The 15,119-nt window shown below is 47.5% G+C and overlaps 1 protein-coding gene across 1 annotated transcript in view; it reads right to left on the reverse strand.

Annotated features, from left to right (window-relative positions):
- Positions 1-11,435, reverse strand: part of LOC134161348 (alpha-2-macroglobulin-like protein 1) — a 28,029-nt gene extending 16,594 nt beyond the window's left edge. The window contains exons 1-14 of the mRNA XM_062614069.1: positions 11,235-11,435; positions 10,197-10,380; positions 9,349-9,511; positions 8,766-8,818; positions 6,783-6,803; positions 6,170-6,329; positions 5,622-5,706; positions 4,206-4,317; positions 3,099-3,213; positions 2,599-2,708; positions 1,932-2,099; positions 1,489-1,719; positions 784-847; positions 267-412 (exon numbers count right to left, since the gene is read on the reverse strand). Of these exons, the coding sequence (XP_062470053.1) occupies positions 267-412; positions 784-847; positions 1,489-1,719; positions 1,932-2,099; positions 2,599-2,708; positions 3,099-3,213; positions 4,206-4,317; positions 5,622-5,706; positions 6,170-6,329; positions 6,783-6,803; positions 8,766-8,818; positions 9,349-9,511; positions 10,197-10,380; positions 11,235-11,299 (1,677 nt within the window). The 5' untranslated portion in view covers positions 11,300-11,435. The remainder of the gene's footprint in view (positions 1-266; positions 413-783; positions 848-1,488; positions 1,720-1,931; positions 2,100-2,598; positions 2,709-3,098; positions 3,214-4,205; positions 4,318-5,621; positions 5,707-6,169; positions 6,330-6,782; positions 6,804-8,765; positions 8,819-9,348; positions 9,512-10,196; positions 10,381-11,234) is intronic.
- Positions 11,436-15,119: the final 3,684 nt, after the last annotated feature.

Genomic DNA, 15,119 nt, shown 5'->3' on the forward strand with positions numbered 1-15,119 from the left:
TGAACAAGAGAGAAAGGGGAGTGAGGAGACTGGCAGAGAGGTGGCACAGACACAAAAAGGGCGATTGGCTGGAGTCTGCCCTGCTCAGCCACTGCTAGGAACAGAAGCCACTGCTGAACCTTTCCTGGTCCGTGGTCACTGTGCTGCATTCATCACCTTTCTCTCTTCTCCCCAGTTCTCTCTTTGAAGGATCTGAGGGTCTTGTTCCCTCAGGCCTGCTGATCCCTGCTTGTCAGCTTTCCCCCAGCTGCAGGAGTGAGTCTCACCTTGTTTTCAAAGCACAAGGCAACATCAAAACGGATGCTGTCAGCTGTTACCCCTCCATTGGGGAAGATAGCATACACCACTAAGGAAGGTGATGGGGTGAAGTCTTCAGTGAAGGTCAAAGGGATGGAGAAGGAGCCCTTCAACACTAAGGAAGGAAAAGCAAAGTGCTTTCACCACAGCCCCACCAAGATCTCCTTCTGCCCTCCTCCTTTTTCCCGCTTCATAATCCCACAATGTCAAACCAATTCCTCCTGCTGCTCTGTCAGCCCTCTCCCTTTATTTCTGATCCCATGTGCCCCATCTTCCCACAGTTCCTCCCAGTCCCTCTTCCCATCATTTGACCCCTCATTCTGCCTTTTCAGCCTCTTTCAGCTGACACAATTGCTTCCACAGCACCTCAGCACCCGCACCCCCCACCCCCCCACCCCCCCCCGGACCCTAGATTCAGGGAATTTGGGAGACACCCTGGCAACTCTCACTGTACAGCCTAGAACTGTCCAGCTGCCGCAGACTTACTATTCAGCTTCCCAACCTGGACAGTCCTCTGGCCCCTGACAACAATTCCAGCCTTCCCAGTGACCTGTAGGAGGAGGGACTTGCAGTGAGCCCGTTGCTGTTTGCCGCTGGAGCACAGTCACACTCACCATGTGCATTTTGCTCTCCTAAGCAACCTCAGAAACAAACTGTGGATTCAACTCAACCCCCACCTCGGGACCAGCAGATTTACAGATATCACAGTGTGGGAGGAGAAGCTTTAACATGTGATATTCCGGTCTGGTCTGTCCAGTTAGGACAATGGATGGGTAGTGGGCTCACTGGAGATAAGCGAGAGACAGTTCAGGTGTTACCCTTCTAGTAGGCAGGTCTCCAGACTGGACCAAAAGCCATTTCCGCTGAGCATCTGTTTGATACCCAGAGCGAAAAAGTGATGCCCCATCCAGTTTTAAAGGGAGAAGAGTTTGACAGCAGAATATGCAGCCTTGGTGGAGGCTAAGTGTGTGATGGGCTGCAAAAGCAGAAGCCTCCTCCCACCCATGGAGGTGACTGGGGCCCTGATACCAGGACCTCCAGGCTGAGTTATATAGGGTGTAATGCTCACCCCATTCTCCAAGAGCAGGTTTTTCCTGTCATTCCTCCAGTGATGACCTAAGTTACACTCTCATTTCATTAGGGTCTGGTTGCATTAGCGCAGCCTTTCCCCCCGGGTTCTCTATTACTCACATAGTATACAAAACCTATGCGGCTGGTGTTTTCACCCAGGTCATCCCGGCTAAGCGTGAAGGTCACCTGGACATTCTGCTTCAGCTCGCAGGGCAGTGTTTCTGTGAGTGGGTGTATGTCCAGGAAGCTCTTGGTTGTGACATGGAAGGGCTGCAGGTGATGGAAAGCGTTTGTGTAACTGACGTCTGTTTTTCGAGGCATGTGTGAGAGATCCTCTAGTGTGAACCTTCCCTGAAAGGGGACCAGAGACACACAGAAATCAAGAGCTTAATGACAGCTTCAGTGCTTTGATGTCATCAGCTTGGTTTGGGAAAGGCTGCTGCTTGGTGCCTTCCTGCTGGCTCTGCCCAGGCCTGAGCTGGCAAGGGGCTGCAGGGCAGGAGTGGGGATCACCGGCAGAGATCAAGAATTCTCACTTTCCCATACGCAGAGGTGGGATTTACCTCCAAAGAGACTGATGAGCTGTTCCAAGCAGTTGTGTCTAGGTTGAATGATGCTGTTCCACTTCCATCTGTGATGTACGTTTTGATAAACCGACGCCTCATGAACTTTATCACAAGATAAACTTTTCTGTTTTTCATACTATTTCCATAGTGATCCTGAAGCTTTATCTGGTGACAACACAATGAGGCAGAAAACCCAAAGTCAGATATTTCTTCCAGTGTCATACCCAAAACCTTCCTCCCTCTGGCAAACATAGAGCCTCCTGAGCAGGTGGCCTTAACTTCAGTCTGGCCCCAAGAAGACTACAGAGAACACAGGAAACCTATAAAACTCCCTTATTTCTAAAGTTAAGGTGAGAGTGATTAAAACCTGTCCACTCCAAAAGGTGTCTGTGGCTAGAGCATGAGCAGCTCATGCTGAGGCATCCTTGTATCCCAGCATCCCTGTTGAGACATCACTTATCCCTCTCAGCAGAAGCTGGAGAGGTAAACACATCAGGGAATCTGAAATGCAGAAACCGGAGCTGTGCTGTCAAGTAACGTGACACACTGCAGGGTAAAACACTCTGTCTGGGGAATAGGAAATGTTTTGGGTCAGCAAAATTTCCTAGACACTAAATTCCTTGGCAAATGATGGTAGGGAAGAAGATGGGGAAAAAAAAATCACCTTCCCTTTATAGGGTACTCCAGGGATGTAATATGCATTTGGTGTCTCAAACACTGCCCTTGCAGCTGTCCTGGAGATGAGGATTTGGCTGGAGGTGTTGATCTGCACCCCTGTTGGAACGCAGAGTGCAACAGAAGCAGGATCAGTACTGGAGGTGACTACTGCACTCTAGTTTAATCTCACTTTGTTATTCCCAGCCCCTCTAAGCAGAGTGTCTCAAACTTCCTTCCCCAACAGCATCACCCTTCAAGGTTTGAGGGCTGTTCCTGTGGTAACTCCTTTAGTGGCCTCACGGACCACGCTCCCAACCACACCTCACCCACCTGCTGCTGACAGAGCAGCTCTGTAGGCACAGCAAGTTCCTCGGGCAGGACTGCTCTTGTGTCCTGCGATGGTCCCAGCACCAGTGGAGGAGAGGCAGAGGTGCACCCACCCTGACCATCACACCCCTAGAATGGTCTCTCACACCCTTGCACCTCCTCTGCTGAGCTCCTGGGTACCTGTGCCTGTCTCCGTGAGAGAGGCTTCTGCATAGAGCTTGCCGTCTTCCTCACCAGGAGCCAGATTGAAGACTGACATGCTTACAGAAGGCATGAAGCACCCCTTGCTCGCAGTCTGCAATAGGAAGTGGTAGATATTATTTGGGACTGGGGAGAAGGGAAGGAGTCATAGGTAAAAGGTACTTCCATCATAACTGTGGACTGTAACAATAATGCGGACACGTATATAGATAGATACGGTTCACATTTTAAATTCTGTATTTCCTATTTTATATGCATGAATATGTGCAATTCATATTGGAGTAATATAAAGCAAAACACACATCACAGTTTTATCACTGTTACAATGCTGGCAACCTTCCAGCTTTAGTAGAAAACTGAAGACCGGACTAACTGGCTCACAGAGCAAAGTTATGAGAATTTTAATAAATATAGCTAGAAGAACTGCAGAATCAAATAAAAATTCAAAGTAAAGAATCATTACCAAAGCTGGGAGATTACAACTACAGTAATGAGTCATAATGACAAAGCATGAAAAAATGACAAAGCATGAAAAGTTTTCAACTATATATGTAGGGATAAGCCCAGCTATGAACTACTTTGTTAGGAATGGAAAGATGTAATAGGATAAGTATAAAAATACACAATGTGTAAATATATAACAAGAGAAAACAAAGTATTAAAAGCTACTGTGTGATTTGGCTATGGAGTTACCCATGTCTCCACCATACATTAGTGTCCTTGTGCAGCTGCAAGATAGGTTCCCCTTAATGCAGTGATTTTGCAACTAAAAAAGCTCTATTTATTTCTGGCAAGTTACCCTTCTTTCCAGAAAAAAAAAACATATCTCTCTGTGAGATTCCTCTTTTCCAAGCCTTATCATTAACAAAGTTGCAGAGAAGAATTTCTGGGGAGTAAAGGCTTCTCTGTTGGTCTGGGCAGCAACAACTGCATTCATTGAGTGAAAACATTTACTTACTAGTGTACCTATACATTACAGAGGTTGGCAAATGTTCCCTACATAGCAGTTCATCCTGTTTACCAATTGACACTTAGCTCTGTGTGGAGCTCCTTCACTACCCATGTATCTTCCAGGATTTTACTCACCGGACCACTGTATTCCCTACAGATGTCCTTGCTGGAATTTTGAAGACGCCTCCTTGCCTTCTGGCACAAACTGACCCTCATGGTCCCTTGCACTGCTTTCCCGTAGCTGTACCTGCAAGGAGAACACCAGAGGAGCTGCTGAGCAGATGAGCTGTGTTTTTTGCTCCACATAGGTGGCCTTCCTGATGAAGGTCTTAATGCAGGTGGCATGCAGGCAGGCATAAATGAAAATACAGTACACTGCCTGGTCAGGGAGTGCAATAGCACAACGCTGTGTCCAACAGAGGCAGAAACAAAACACAGATAGGAAAGGACCCATCCTCTCCAAAGGTCTCCCACTTCTGGTTGCTTGCTTCCTGGAGCTGCAGGTGCACACAGACAGCTGACCTGAACTGATGTGCCCACACAGTGCAGAGCACAGTGAAGATGCTAGCTCAGGTGTGAAAGCAGCAGAAACCCATATACCTGCAGAGAGCAACAGCAAATGCATGGTATGGCAGTAATTGAGCCCAGAGTGATCTCAGACTTGTCCCACTATGGGTTTATCTCATGGTCTGGACTTTGTTTCCACCATCAGACGTGCTCTGCTGTTGTTTGCAAGGTACAGCAGAAGTGCGTCCTTGTCAGTGCACACATCTCCCCCTCCTGCCTTGCTGCTTTTCCTTGCTTTGACTTCTCTCTGGCTTTCCCTTTGGAGCAATACTCCTGACAGTATCAGTAACAAGAAGGCATTTATGACCCACCATGGGGATGCAGAGTGCTGTACTGTTTCCTAGCAGAGTTTCATATGGTCTGATTTTAAATGTCCCCATTAATGAGAAATTATGTCACATCAGCAGCTAAGGGATACCAAAAGTCTCTGGACTACCACCAGCTTCAGTTGAGCTCACCTCCTTTATCTGCCTCCGAAGTGCTTTCCAGATCATTCTCCTTCCTCCTTCATGCTTATGCCATCTGAGATCATGCCTTCCTTCAGACCCTCATCTGCTCACTTTTTGCTAACGGCTGTATAACTAGAGAAACCCACCTGCTGCTTCTAAGAAGGTGATTCAGTAGCATGTGAGAGGGAACAGCATAACCTTCTAAAGAAACACCAGTTCATGCTCCTTTACCTCAGCAGATCAGTCCCATATCAGATACATGTTTTTCCCCATATAAGGTCTCTTGAGGCTGGACAGACAGCTTCCAGAGCTTGCCTAGGACAAGTCTCCCTATAGCTGGATGGTCTTTCCCGTGTAGCTCACGTACCACTTCCCTAAGGAAGAGCCCATCAGTTTGACTTTTACAGTACTTGGGATTCCTCAAAAGGAATGACTCTGTTTGGCCCTTCTTGACGGATTTAAGAGAAAGAAGACACACGGAAAGAGAGACACAGTTTTGTTGAGCTCTTTCTTTTCCCCTGAACATCCTCCTTACCTGCCACACACACGCAGTGGGAAAGTTCTATCTGTAGCATAAATCTGAGCTGGTCCCTCGAAGAAAACATCAAACTTTTGCAACACTGGAACAAAAATACAGAGTTACTCCATCAAAGGCTACAGGCTACGTAGACATGGAATGACAAAAGGGAAGATTGGGTTTCTGTAAGGCTGGGTTCCCATGAAAGAACATGTTCATGAGGTAAAAGAAGGATTAACAAACAACAGGGAAACCAAAGAAAGAATCCCCTTTCCATCTCTCTCTCCCCCCCCCCCCCCCCCCCCCAACATATGAACTTGTCTTGCAGAGGTCTTTAGTGTATTCTCACTTTGTGCCAGCCTAGTTGTTAGCAGGTACCTTCTCCAGGAACCTCCAGAACAGTCTCCCCTGTGTACATTTCTGGTGTTGCCCACTCTATAGATTGTGTTTAATCCTAGCTTTCAGGCAGTAAATAACAGTTTACGAAGTTTGGCTATATATTGTTATACAGACAGAAACATGCAAATTTTCCCACCCTATTTTTTGTTCTCCACACTCCACCTTACCCCTTTTCTCCACATTAAAGGTACTGGACACTTTCGAGTTCACCACACTGATGGTGTAGGTCCCCAGAGAGACTTCATCAGCTAACTGGAAAGAGAGATCTGCAATGCCCTGTTTTGGTCTCACATCCAGCCACTGGCCAATCCGATTGTGGTTTGGGTCCTGCAGTTCAAGGGAAGGAAAGAAGAGGCAACCATCAGGGTTCAGAGGCTTTCACTGATTCCTGCTGTTTTTTTCCCAGATGGTGCTGAAGTGACCCAAGTGCTGAAGCACAAACAGAACAGGTGAACCCAACCCACCCAGGATTACTCTACGCTATACTGCCACTGATAAAGTAGTTATGAAAGGTCCTGATATTTAGACTCTCTAGCCTTACACAAAGATGAAGTGTAAGAGTTAGCTGAAGCCTGGGCATTTCTGTGTGTAGAAATGGATGGAAGTTGATCCATTTGGATTGTCAAGGCTTGTTAACAGGAAGAATGTGGCAGAGTATGCATGTGCATGTGTATACACAGACCCTAAGAAAAGGACCTTGAATCAGTAAGACAGTGGCCTAGGTATTATCCATACTGAAGTACCTCTCCTCGTAATACCTGAGGAGTCTGAAGCACCCACCTGGACTTCCACCACGGAGTACTGCAAAGCAAACAGACAGCAATGTCAGACACTGGCATAACAAAGCAACCTTCATATCAACTTATCTTACCCACCCAACCCATATGCTATGACAACATCACCAGTCCCAAACATTGTAATAGAAGGAGCTTGATCCTACTGAAACCAAGAGAATGACTTTGAAGCAGTAAGGAAAATATGTAATATTTATGTTGCTATTCTTTGGATTTGCTTTTGAATGTTTAAGACGCACTTTGATAGGAACTCTACAGCTGTGAAAGCTAGAATTTGTTATTTAAAAAAGAAGAAAAATAGAGAGACTCACAAATACTATCATCCCAAGTTCATAAATATTAAAAGGCACACATTTTGTAACATTAATCACAAAAATTAGCAAAATCTGCATCACCTATAGGAAGAATACACCCCACATTTTCCTGTAAAATCCCTGGCCTAGTAGGTAAGACTTGGAGATGTGAATTACTGACAACTGCAGCTGACAGTAACAGGGAGGGACAAAGAAAGACATACTTCAGCCCCTTGAGGCCTATTAATTCTATGATTTTTCTTATATCACTGCAGCTATCAGGAAGCAGCAGTGGTGAAGGACATGATTTGGGAGCACATGGCATAAGGAGGCAGGAACAGGAGCTTGGGAGAGTAATTTGTCTGTAAACAGAAGGCCACATATTATCCACAACATTCATCATCTTAAGCTTCCATGCAAGTTATTACAGGCAGCTCTTTTTTCATTGAAACAAAAGTGCAGGTTAACTATTTTCATAACGTGAATCTAATGCTGATGCTAGAAAAACCCATCCAATTTACAATGTATTATAGCTTTAATGCTGCAGTGCACATAAGCCTCATAATAACTTTGGTTAAACATGAACTCTCAAATTTTCATCACAGCATTTTTCTAATGCTAATTTACTTATACATAGATATTGAACATTTATGGTCAAATGTCATCATGAACCAATTTTGGGCATGGAAACAAATGCATTGCTTGCTCTGTTTTCTAACTAATATATGAGATAAACCTTATATCTTATATTAGAAAGGAGAATGTGATCCTAGGCCCTCATCTATAGCCCAAAAAAAGATGAAATGAAGACAGCAATAAAGAAGCTGGGAAAACCTCTCCCTTTATTTCAGCCTTGAAGGATCTGATCAAACTTCCTGCTCACGTGTACCCTTCAGTATTTATTTGTCATGGCATGAATTCCTTAAACTGCTTGAGGACAGAGGAGTGTGAAATAGCCACAGCTTCTGGCTGCAGGTATAATTGCTTCCCATAGGAAGATGTTAGTCTTGTGATTTCCTGGCTAACACATATGCAAGCCTCTGGCAACTTCTCACTCCCTTGACGCAGGGAGCATGAGCTGCTAACAGCAACAAGCCAGTATGATTTAATCATACTGTTTTCTCTCTTTTCTTTTTTTTATGATCACTTCGTCTATATCCTTCCCTGTATCCGTTTTCTTCAGACTGTGCAGATGCATCACAGCTTGCTTCTGACCCTCCTGCCACCCTTAGGTGCAACACATTCCACACAGCGCTGAGCTTCCCAGTGCTGTGGGAGGGGAGCTTTATGTCTGGCCAAGTCTGTGCACAACCCATCTGGTAACTGCACCCAGGGCCAGCAGCCCACAGATGTCCCCAGGAGCCCTGGAGGGAGGAAGGAGGGTCAGGTTTGTGCAGCTCCAGGGCTGCCCTGTACTAACTCAGCTAGCAGGGGGTGCTGGCACACTCCCCACCAGCAGCACCAACCCTCCCACCAGGCAGCAGCTGTCCCATGAGAGTGACAGCAAAGCCGATGGCAAACGGGTGCTGCTGTCCCCACTTTAGTAGAGGGTTGGTGTTGCCTGCCCTGGGTGCGGGGATTGGGGTTATCTCAGTCTCCAGTGTGGGGCTGGCAGAGGAGGCAGAACTGGCATAGGGAGCCCAGAAACTTCTCATCTCCACTTAGACAGGCTTTACCTTCTTGTTAACAGGAGAAAAGTCTTGGGTCAGTGTCACGATCCGGAATTTCACTGAAGGGAGAAAATGGAACACATTATAGAGACTGAGTGCTTCCAGGAACGGACTTGCCCTGCAATTGCCTTTCCCCAGAATCACATCTCCTCACGCAGCTCTACCAGCAGCCCCATGCCTGCCCTGCAGTCCCCCTTACTCCTTTCTCAGCCCTGCACACCAGCTCTTCCCCCAGATGTGTAGCAGCAGCCCAGCAGCCAGCCTCGCATCTTTCCCACAGCCTACATCTGGGTTCCCTTCATCTGCAGTGTGAGCACACCAGTCCTGGTGAGAAGACTATGTTCGGGTTTGCTCCCTCTTAACTCATCTCTGCTCCTAGAGCATGTGAAACCAACCTTTCCAGTCCCCTCCTACCCCTAAATCATGGTGCACAGGTACATCTCTCCAGACAGCAGTAGATGCCTTCCCCCTCTGTACCCAAGGAGGCCACATGACACAATGCACTCTGCTCATGGGAAACTGGGAACAAAGTCCAGGCAGGTCAAGGCAGGGAAACTGTTGAGGTGCTCCATGTCAGCTCACAGCTCACCTGTCTGTCCTGGGTTATAGACAGCTTTATCCATCTGGATGAAGGTGCCTGTGCCAGCTCTATGGATCAGGACTTGCTTCTCTTCATTTACACTGAAGTAGTGGCCATTGGAGATGCGCAGATGGACAGTGCCCACTTCCTGGTTGCCTGCAGGCTGGGGGACCTAAGGACACAAAACAGGAGCCACTAGGTTAGCAGGCAGTAGGAGAGGACGAGATGGTATCAGAGCAGTGCTCTTCTCCCTGCTCCTGCTGCACAGTGAGGCCAGCCTCTTCCCAGTCATGCTCTGAAGGCCAGCACAGGATGTCCCCTCAGCGGCTGAGGGCTGTGCCTATGGAAGCATGTGGGACAGACATTGGAAATGAGGGAAGGAGAACCTGTTCTGGCACAGAAATTGTGTCTGCCTCTTCACAGGGCTGCTACTAGAACCTGCATGGAGTGAGATGGAGAAGACAACCGCTGGGAAGAGAAGGTCTATGTTGATAAGAAATCCATTTCCTAGAGTGTGTGGGTCACAGAGGCTGAAATTCACTCTTATGCATTAAGAATAATGAAGAAGAAATAATAGAAAATAAGGTTTGTGAGTTTGACATATCAGAAAGGCTGGTACTGAGCTTGTGTGTGCACCCTCCCATGTACTTCCCAGTCTTCCAGCACGTTTCCCAGCCCTAAAGAGAACCTTGGAGCAAAGTAGACATGATGGGAGGCTGTCTGAGATGAAAGTTCTGGCTTTCCCTGCATCCCAATTCACAAATGACACCCTGTGACAGTGCATCCTTTTCACAGGAGAGCCAAAAGAGCACAGTGGAAGCTGCCAGCTAGAGGTCACTGCCAGCAATGATCCTGACCTGAAATCTGGAGCACTCAAAGATCCAGTTGTTCCGGACAACCTTGCGGTAGAGGCTGAGGTTGCCAGATGGGTGCACAAGAGTTAAGGCCACACGAATAGGCTTCTCCACTCCACGGAGGTCCAAGCACACCCTCTGGGAAGAGGGGTAGGGCAGTGCAGCTGGAACAATGATCAGGTACCTCCTGCAGTGAGGAAATAAAGCATCACATCCTGGGAGTAATCTCACCCACTCTTGGCACTAATACTCTGTGGTCTGAGGAAGCAGGAGGGCTTTCCACCTCCTTGGGGGAAGTGGTGATGCTCTGCTGGAGTGAGAGGGACAGATTAACAATGAGAGTGTGAACCTCTCACAGTCAGTTTCAGGTGACCTGAAAACCCAAAATGGGATGCAGCTCCATCAGTGTCACCTCTAGCATCGTGAAACAGGACATGGGGTGTCCCCCCACCCTCCCAGGGAAACCTCAGCCTTTGGGGGGGATGCCTCTCAAGGACCTTGGGGTGTCACCTTGGTGATGTCCACCATGGCAGGTGATCCCCCTGTGTTTTGGGGTGCCCCTCCACCACCATCACTCCAGGGCAGGCAAAAGCTACTGCCCCAGTTGTGCAGCCAAGTCATATTTAGGTGCTCCCAGTACACATGGAAAACAGAAAAGGATTTTCCCTTCTTGCTTTGAGGTGGCTCCTCAACTACCTTGGCAGCAGACTGCTGCCTGCTTGACCATCCCCAGCCCTGCAGCTCTTTCCCTTTGCCCTTCACTTTATCTTACACCTTTCCCTTCAGCCTGCCTCAGACCACAGTCCCTCACTCCTCTTGTTCCCAACACCAGTCCTCACCTAGCTCTTGTACATGGTGATATCCATGAGAGAGGTTCTCACTTTCAGGAGGATCCTGAAAGGCTTGTGACATGCCGCATATACCACCCTATGCCTATCCCCTCCAGGAGATGTCTCCTGGGGTCCCACACTCTCCCCTGCTACTCTAGCCCCCTCCTCAGCATCACAACTACCAGTGACCAGGTTTTTAAATGGCACTTACGGTTGTGCCACTATCCTCAGGGTGTAGAGCAGGCAGCTCAGGAGGAAGGGAGTCCACATCTTCATGGGAGACCCGCAGAGAGGTGGTTCCTCTGGAAGGACAGTCAGGAGGGAAGGCAGGGTGCAGCTTCTCTCCTTCCAAGGTCTCCAGGCCACCTGCTGCTGTTGCTGTTTCTCCCAGGAAGCAGACAAGAAGTCACAAAGTTTCCTTCCTTCTCCTCATTCCTGTGTTTATAGTGCTGCAGGCATAGGGTTGTACCACTCAGGATGTTCCCCAGCCAATCCAAGCCTTCTTGGACTCCAGCCTCTCTGCTCTCCTACTCCCCTGTGGATGAGCAAGCATCATCCAGCCAAATGCTGCTTTTTATTTTACCAAGCAACAACCTGTTTCCTCTTCACTGCACTGACCCCGCTCCCTGTGCCAGTTGCAGCCCCAGTCCCATTGTTCTGCCTCCAGCTGGATTGTCCCACAACCTCTTGGCGTGTGCACTCAGCTGGAGCCCACAGTGAATTCTTGTGGTCACTCTGTCCCCAAGCTTTTGGCATCTGTAGCTCCCAAGGCACGCCTCAGTCTTGAACTGGAGACGAGGCTTTGTACCATATATATATATATATGTATATAAGTATATCATGAATAGTGCCCTGGTCCTTTGCAAAGTGCTGCCTTTACTCAGGAGGAGAGCACAGAGAGCAGCCTGAGCTGGAGATCTCAACTTACCTCTGCCTTACAGGTATTTCACCTTGAATAGGAAACCCAAAGGCTGCATTTCACTCCAGCTACATCATGCCGTCCCCTATGGTCCAGTTCAGGGCTAACCTATGCATGCACTCACCAGTGGAAATGAGGACTGAACATCAGACAGGAAGGTCAAAAACTGCATGACTTGAGACCTAGGGGATTTCCTCTAAGCTACTAAAAGGCTGTGGCTCTAGCCCTAGGTGATGGGAGCACACTCCATAGACTCATAGAATCAGCTTGCTTGGAAAAGACTTCTAAGAGCATCAAGTCCAAGCATTACCCCAGGACTGCCACATCCACCACTAAATCATGTCACCATAAAGAACACTGTCCTTTATTGTCTTGGGTGTTTCTAAGGCATCTTGTTTGGGAGCTTCTTTCTGCATGCTAGTTTTATACTTGTTAGTCCACTGATTATACTGCACTTTGCCCTGTGTATCTTTCCATAATTGAAAAGAAAAGCTGGTTCTTGAAACTGCTAATTCTTAAAATAAGAAAGTTCTATTTTATTGTAATGGCCATTTCATCTCAAAATGAGCCACTAATTTATCCTTCAGTACCAGACTGAGCTCTTTAATATGTAGGGCCTGGTAATATTTCCCTTTTCTTTAGGAAAGACTGATGCGTAACAAGGAAACTAGTTAGAGGCTTTATTTTACATCACCAAACACATAGTGGGGTGATACAACTCCTCTCTCTTCTTTTTCTCCTGTCCCTGAGCATTTTCCAGCTCAGAGCTGCTGGTGCCAATGGCTGAGAAAAACATGTAAGTGCACCTGAATAAACAAGTGGACAGGAACCGGAGCAAGAAAATGAATCAATGCCCGATGCTAAGCTGCCCTTCGTTTCTTTCCATGGGTTTCAGAAAGTACAGGCAGTGCCTGCTGAACGATCCCATCTGACATTTGTTTGTTCATGATAGATCCACAGAAGTCCTAGGGAACAGCCAGATACCTCACAACAGCACAAGAGGCTCACAATAGCAAAGGCATTGAGAGTCCTGCCTCCTACTGACTCCAGCAGCTGTTTTGTGAGAGTGGGCACAGAAACACCTTTGAAGGTCCAGACTTAGCAGTGGTTGGAAACCTACATCTTGAGCAATCAACCCAAGCAGAAAGAAATACATGTTTGAGCAGCAAAAAACAAAGTCACAGGTTTGGCATGCATGATTCGTCTAACTCAGCCCCATCTCCATCACTGTCACAGTGACCAGCACTCAGGCTCCTGCACCCACTGGAACTTATGGTAGGGCACCCCTGTGGTGAGATCTTTCCCCAGCCCACAGACCCATTAATCACCTGGCCCAGAGACAGGCAAGAGGCATGTGAGGAGTTGAGGCTGGATTTGTGTCCCTGAAGGCAGGCTGTTTTTGGTGCTCAAGCAGCGGAGCCAATCCCAAACTAGATGCACACCACCAGGACTGCAGGGTGAATGACCCCAGCCTCTCAATTTTGAGAAGGGTAAACAAATGAGTGTGATGTTTGACACCTCCCACTCTAAGCAGAGAGGGACAAGTTTAGGCCAGAGAAAAACAATGTTTTGCACAAAAGTGTTTTCCCCCCAGTCTTTAAATTCTCCTGGAAGACAGCCCCCTCCCTCCAAACGCTCTCTAGCAGTCAGACAGCACGGGTTCTGCAGTTTAAATCCAAGAAAGAACATCTCTTCTAGGTCCTTCAAAATGTTAAGAAAGCAGGCATAGAAATTGCAATCGCTATAGATCAAACATGTCACAATATAGAACAAATATGTGCAGTTTTTACACATACACATATAAGTGGGGCAGGGTTTGTGTGTGAACAAGCTCCTCCTCAATGGTCAGTAGGAGCAGGCAGAGTACATGTGTGTGCATGACCACTGCAGCAGTTGTTTTCTCAATAAACCTCTGTTCCAGGGACTTCTATCATACCTATTGTCTGTGCTTTGCTAAGATAGAAACACTGTGGCATTGGCTGTGATAGGTGGGGTTCCTCCCTCTCTGCAAGAGCTCAAGCTCTAGCCAATGGTCCAATAAGTACCAATACCAGGTGCAGGCCTGACCAGCTCCAGTTCTGCTTTTTGATATCAGCGAGGGCAGACATTGCCAGAGGTAAAGGCAAGGAGGGAGGAGACGAGCAAAAAAAGCTGCAGTATCTGCAAAGGGCTTTTTACACAAAAATGAAGCATTCTGGCACAAACCCTGCTCTGCAGAGTTGGGCTCTGCATTGGCTCATGGACCACTGCTGAGGAAACTGAATAAAGAGAAGGAAAACAAAGGTGCAGAAGGAGGGAGAAAGTGACTCCTGAGATGAAGCCAACCTCAGCACAGCCACTTCTGTCACTGCAGATGGCACAGGTAACACTTAACAGCTGTGCTGAATTCCTGCATTCATCCTGGTCCTGCTACCTGCACATGAAACATAGAGCAGGCTTTTGAGCAGCCTGCCTAGCTGGCAGAGATTACGGATTATGGGGGGTGGTCACTCTTAACCAGAAGAACTTGCAGCGTTTGTGTCTGTGCCTCACAGGGGGCTACCCTGGAACTCCAAAACTGAAATTAAAGCACACTTTACAAATCCCTGCCTTAAACCCACCACAAATCCGAGCCTTGCTGCAGGGTCTGGTCTCGAGAACTTTCAAGGCTGTGGACAAATACAGACCCCCCGCACCCCATGCCTCCCTCCCAGACCTCTCACTCCTAAACCTGACTTTGTGTTTAGCCATTGCACTCTCACAGCACCCCTACCGAGGGTCTGTGGAGAACTACTGCTCTGCCAAGTGCTGCCAAGTTTGAAGATCCCAGATCATGAGCTGGAGTTCCTTAAATCATGGAGTTTGAAGGAATGATAAATGCTGCACTTTCACATATGCTTTGTTGTCGAATTGCTTTTGCATCTCTTTGCCATGTAACAAAGACCCCATTCACTCTACAATAGCTCGCTGAGGGGGAGGGTTCAACTCCCCGGCACTTGCCTAACAACTGATGCTTGAATTGTCCTGTGCAATATCCAGCTTCACAGGAGGAGCAAAAATTAAAATTACTCCCCTTCCTCTTCTAGGCCAGAAGCTAATCTGTGAGATATACAGCAGGGTAGATTTACTTTACATCCATGTAAAGTGCAGAATCAGTCAAGACCTTATTGCTCAGATGCATTTGTGTGCAATAGAGGA

The sequence above is a fragment of the Pezoporus occidentalis genome, unplaced genomic scaffold (genome assembly GCF_034315485.1).
Source record: "Pezoporus occidentalis ecotype Australia unplaced genomic scaffold, CSIRO_AGI_Poc_V1 ctg172, whole genome shotgun sequence".
NCBI lineage: Eukaryota > Metazoa > Chordata > Aves > Psittaciformes > Psittacidae > Pezoporus > Pezoporus occidentalis.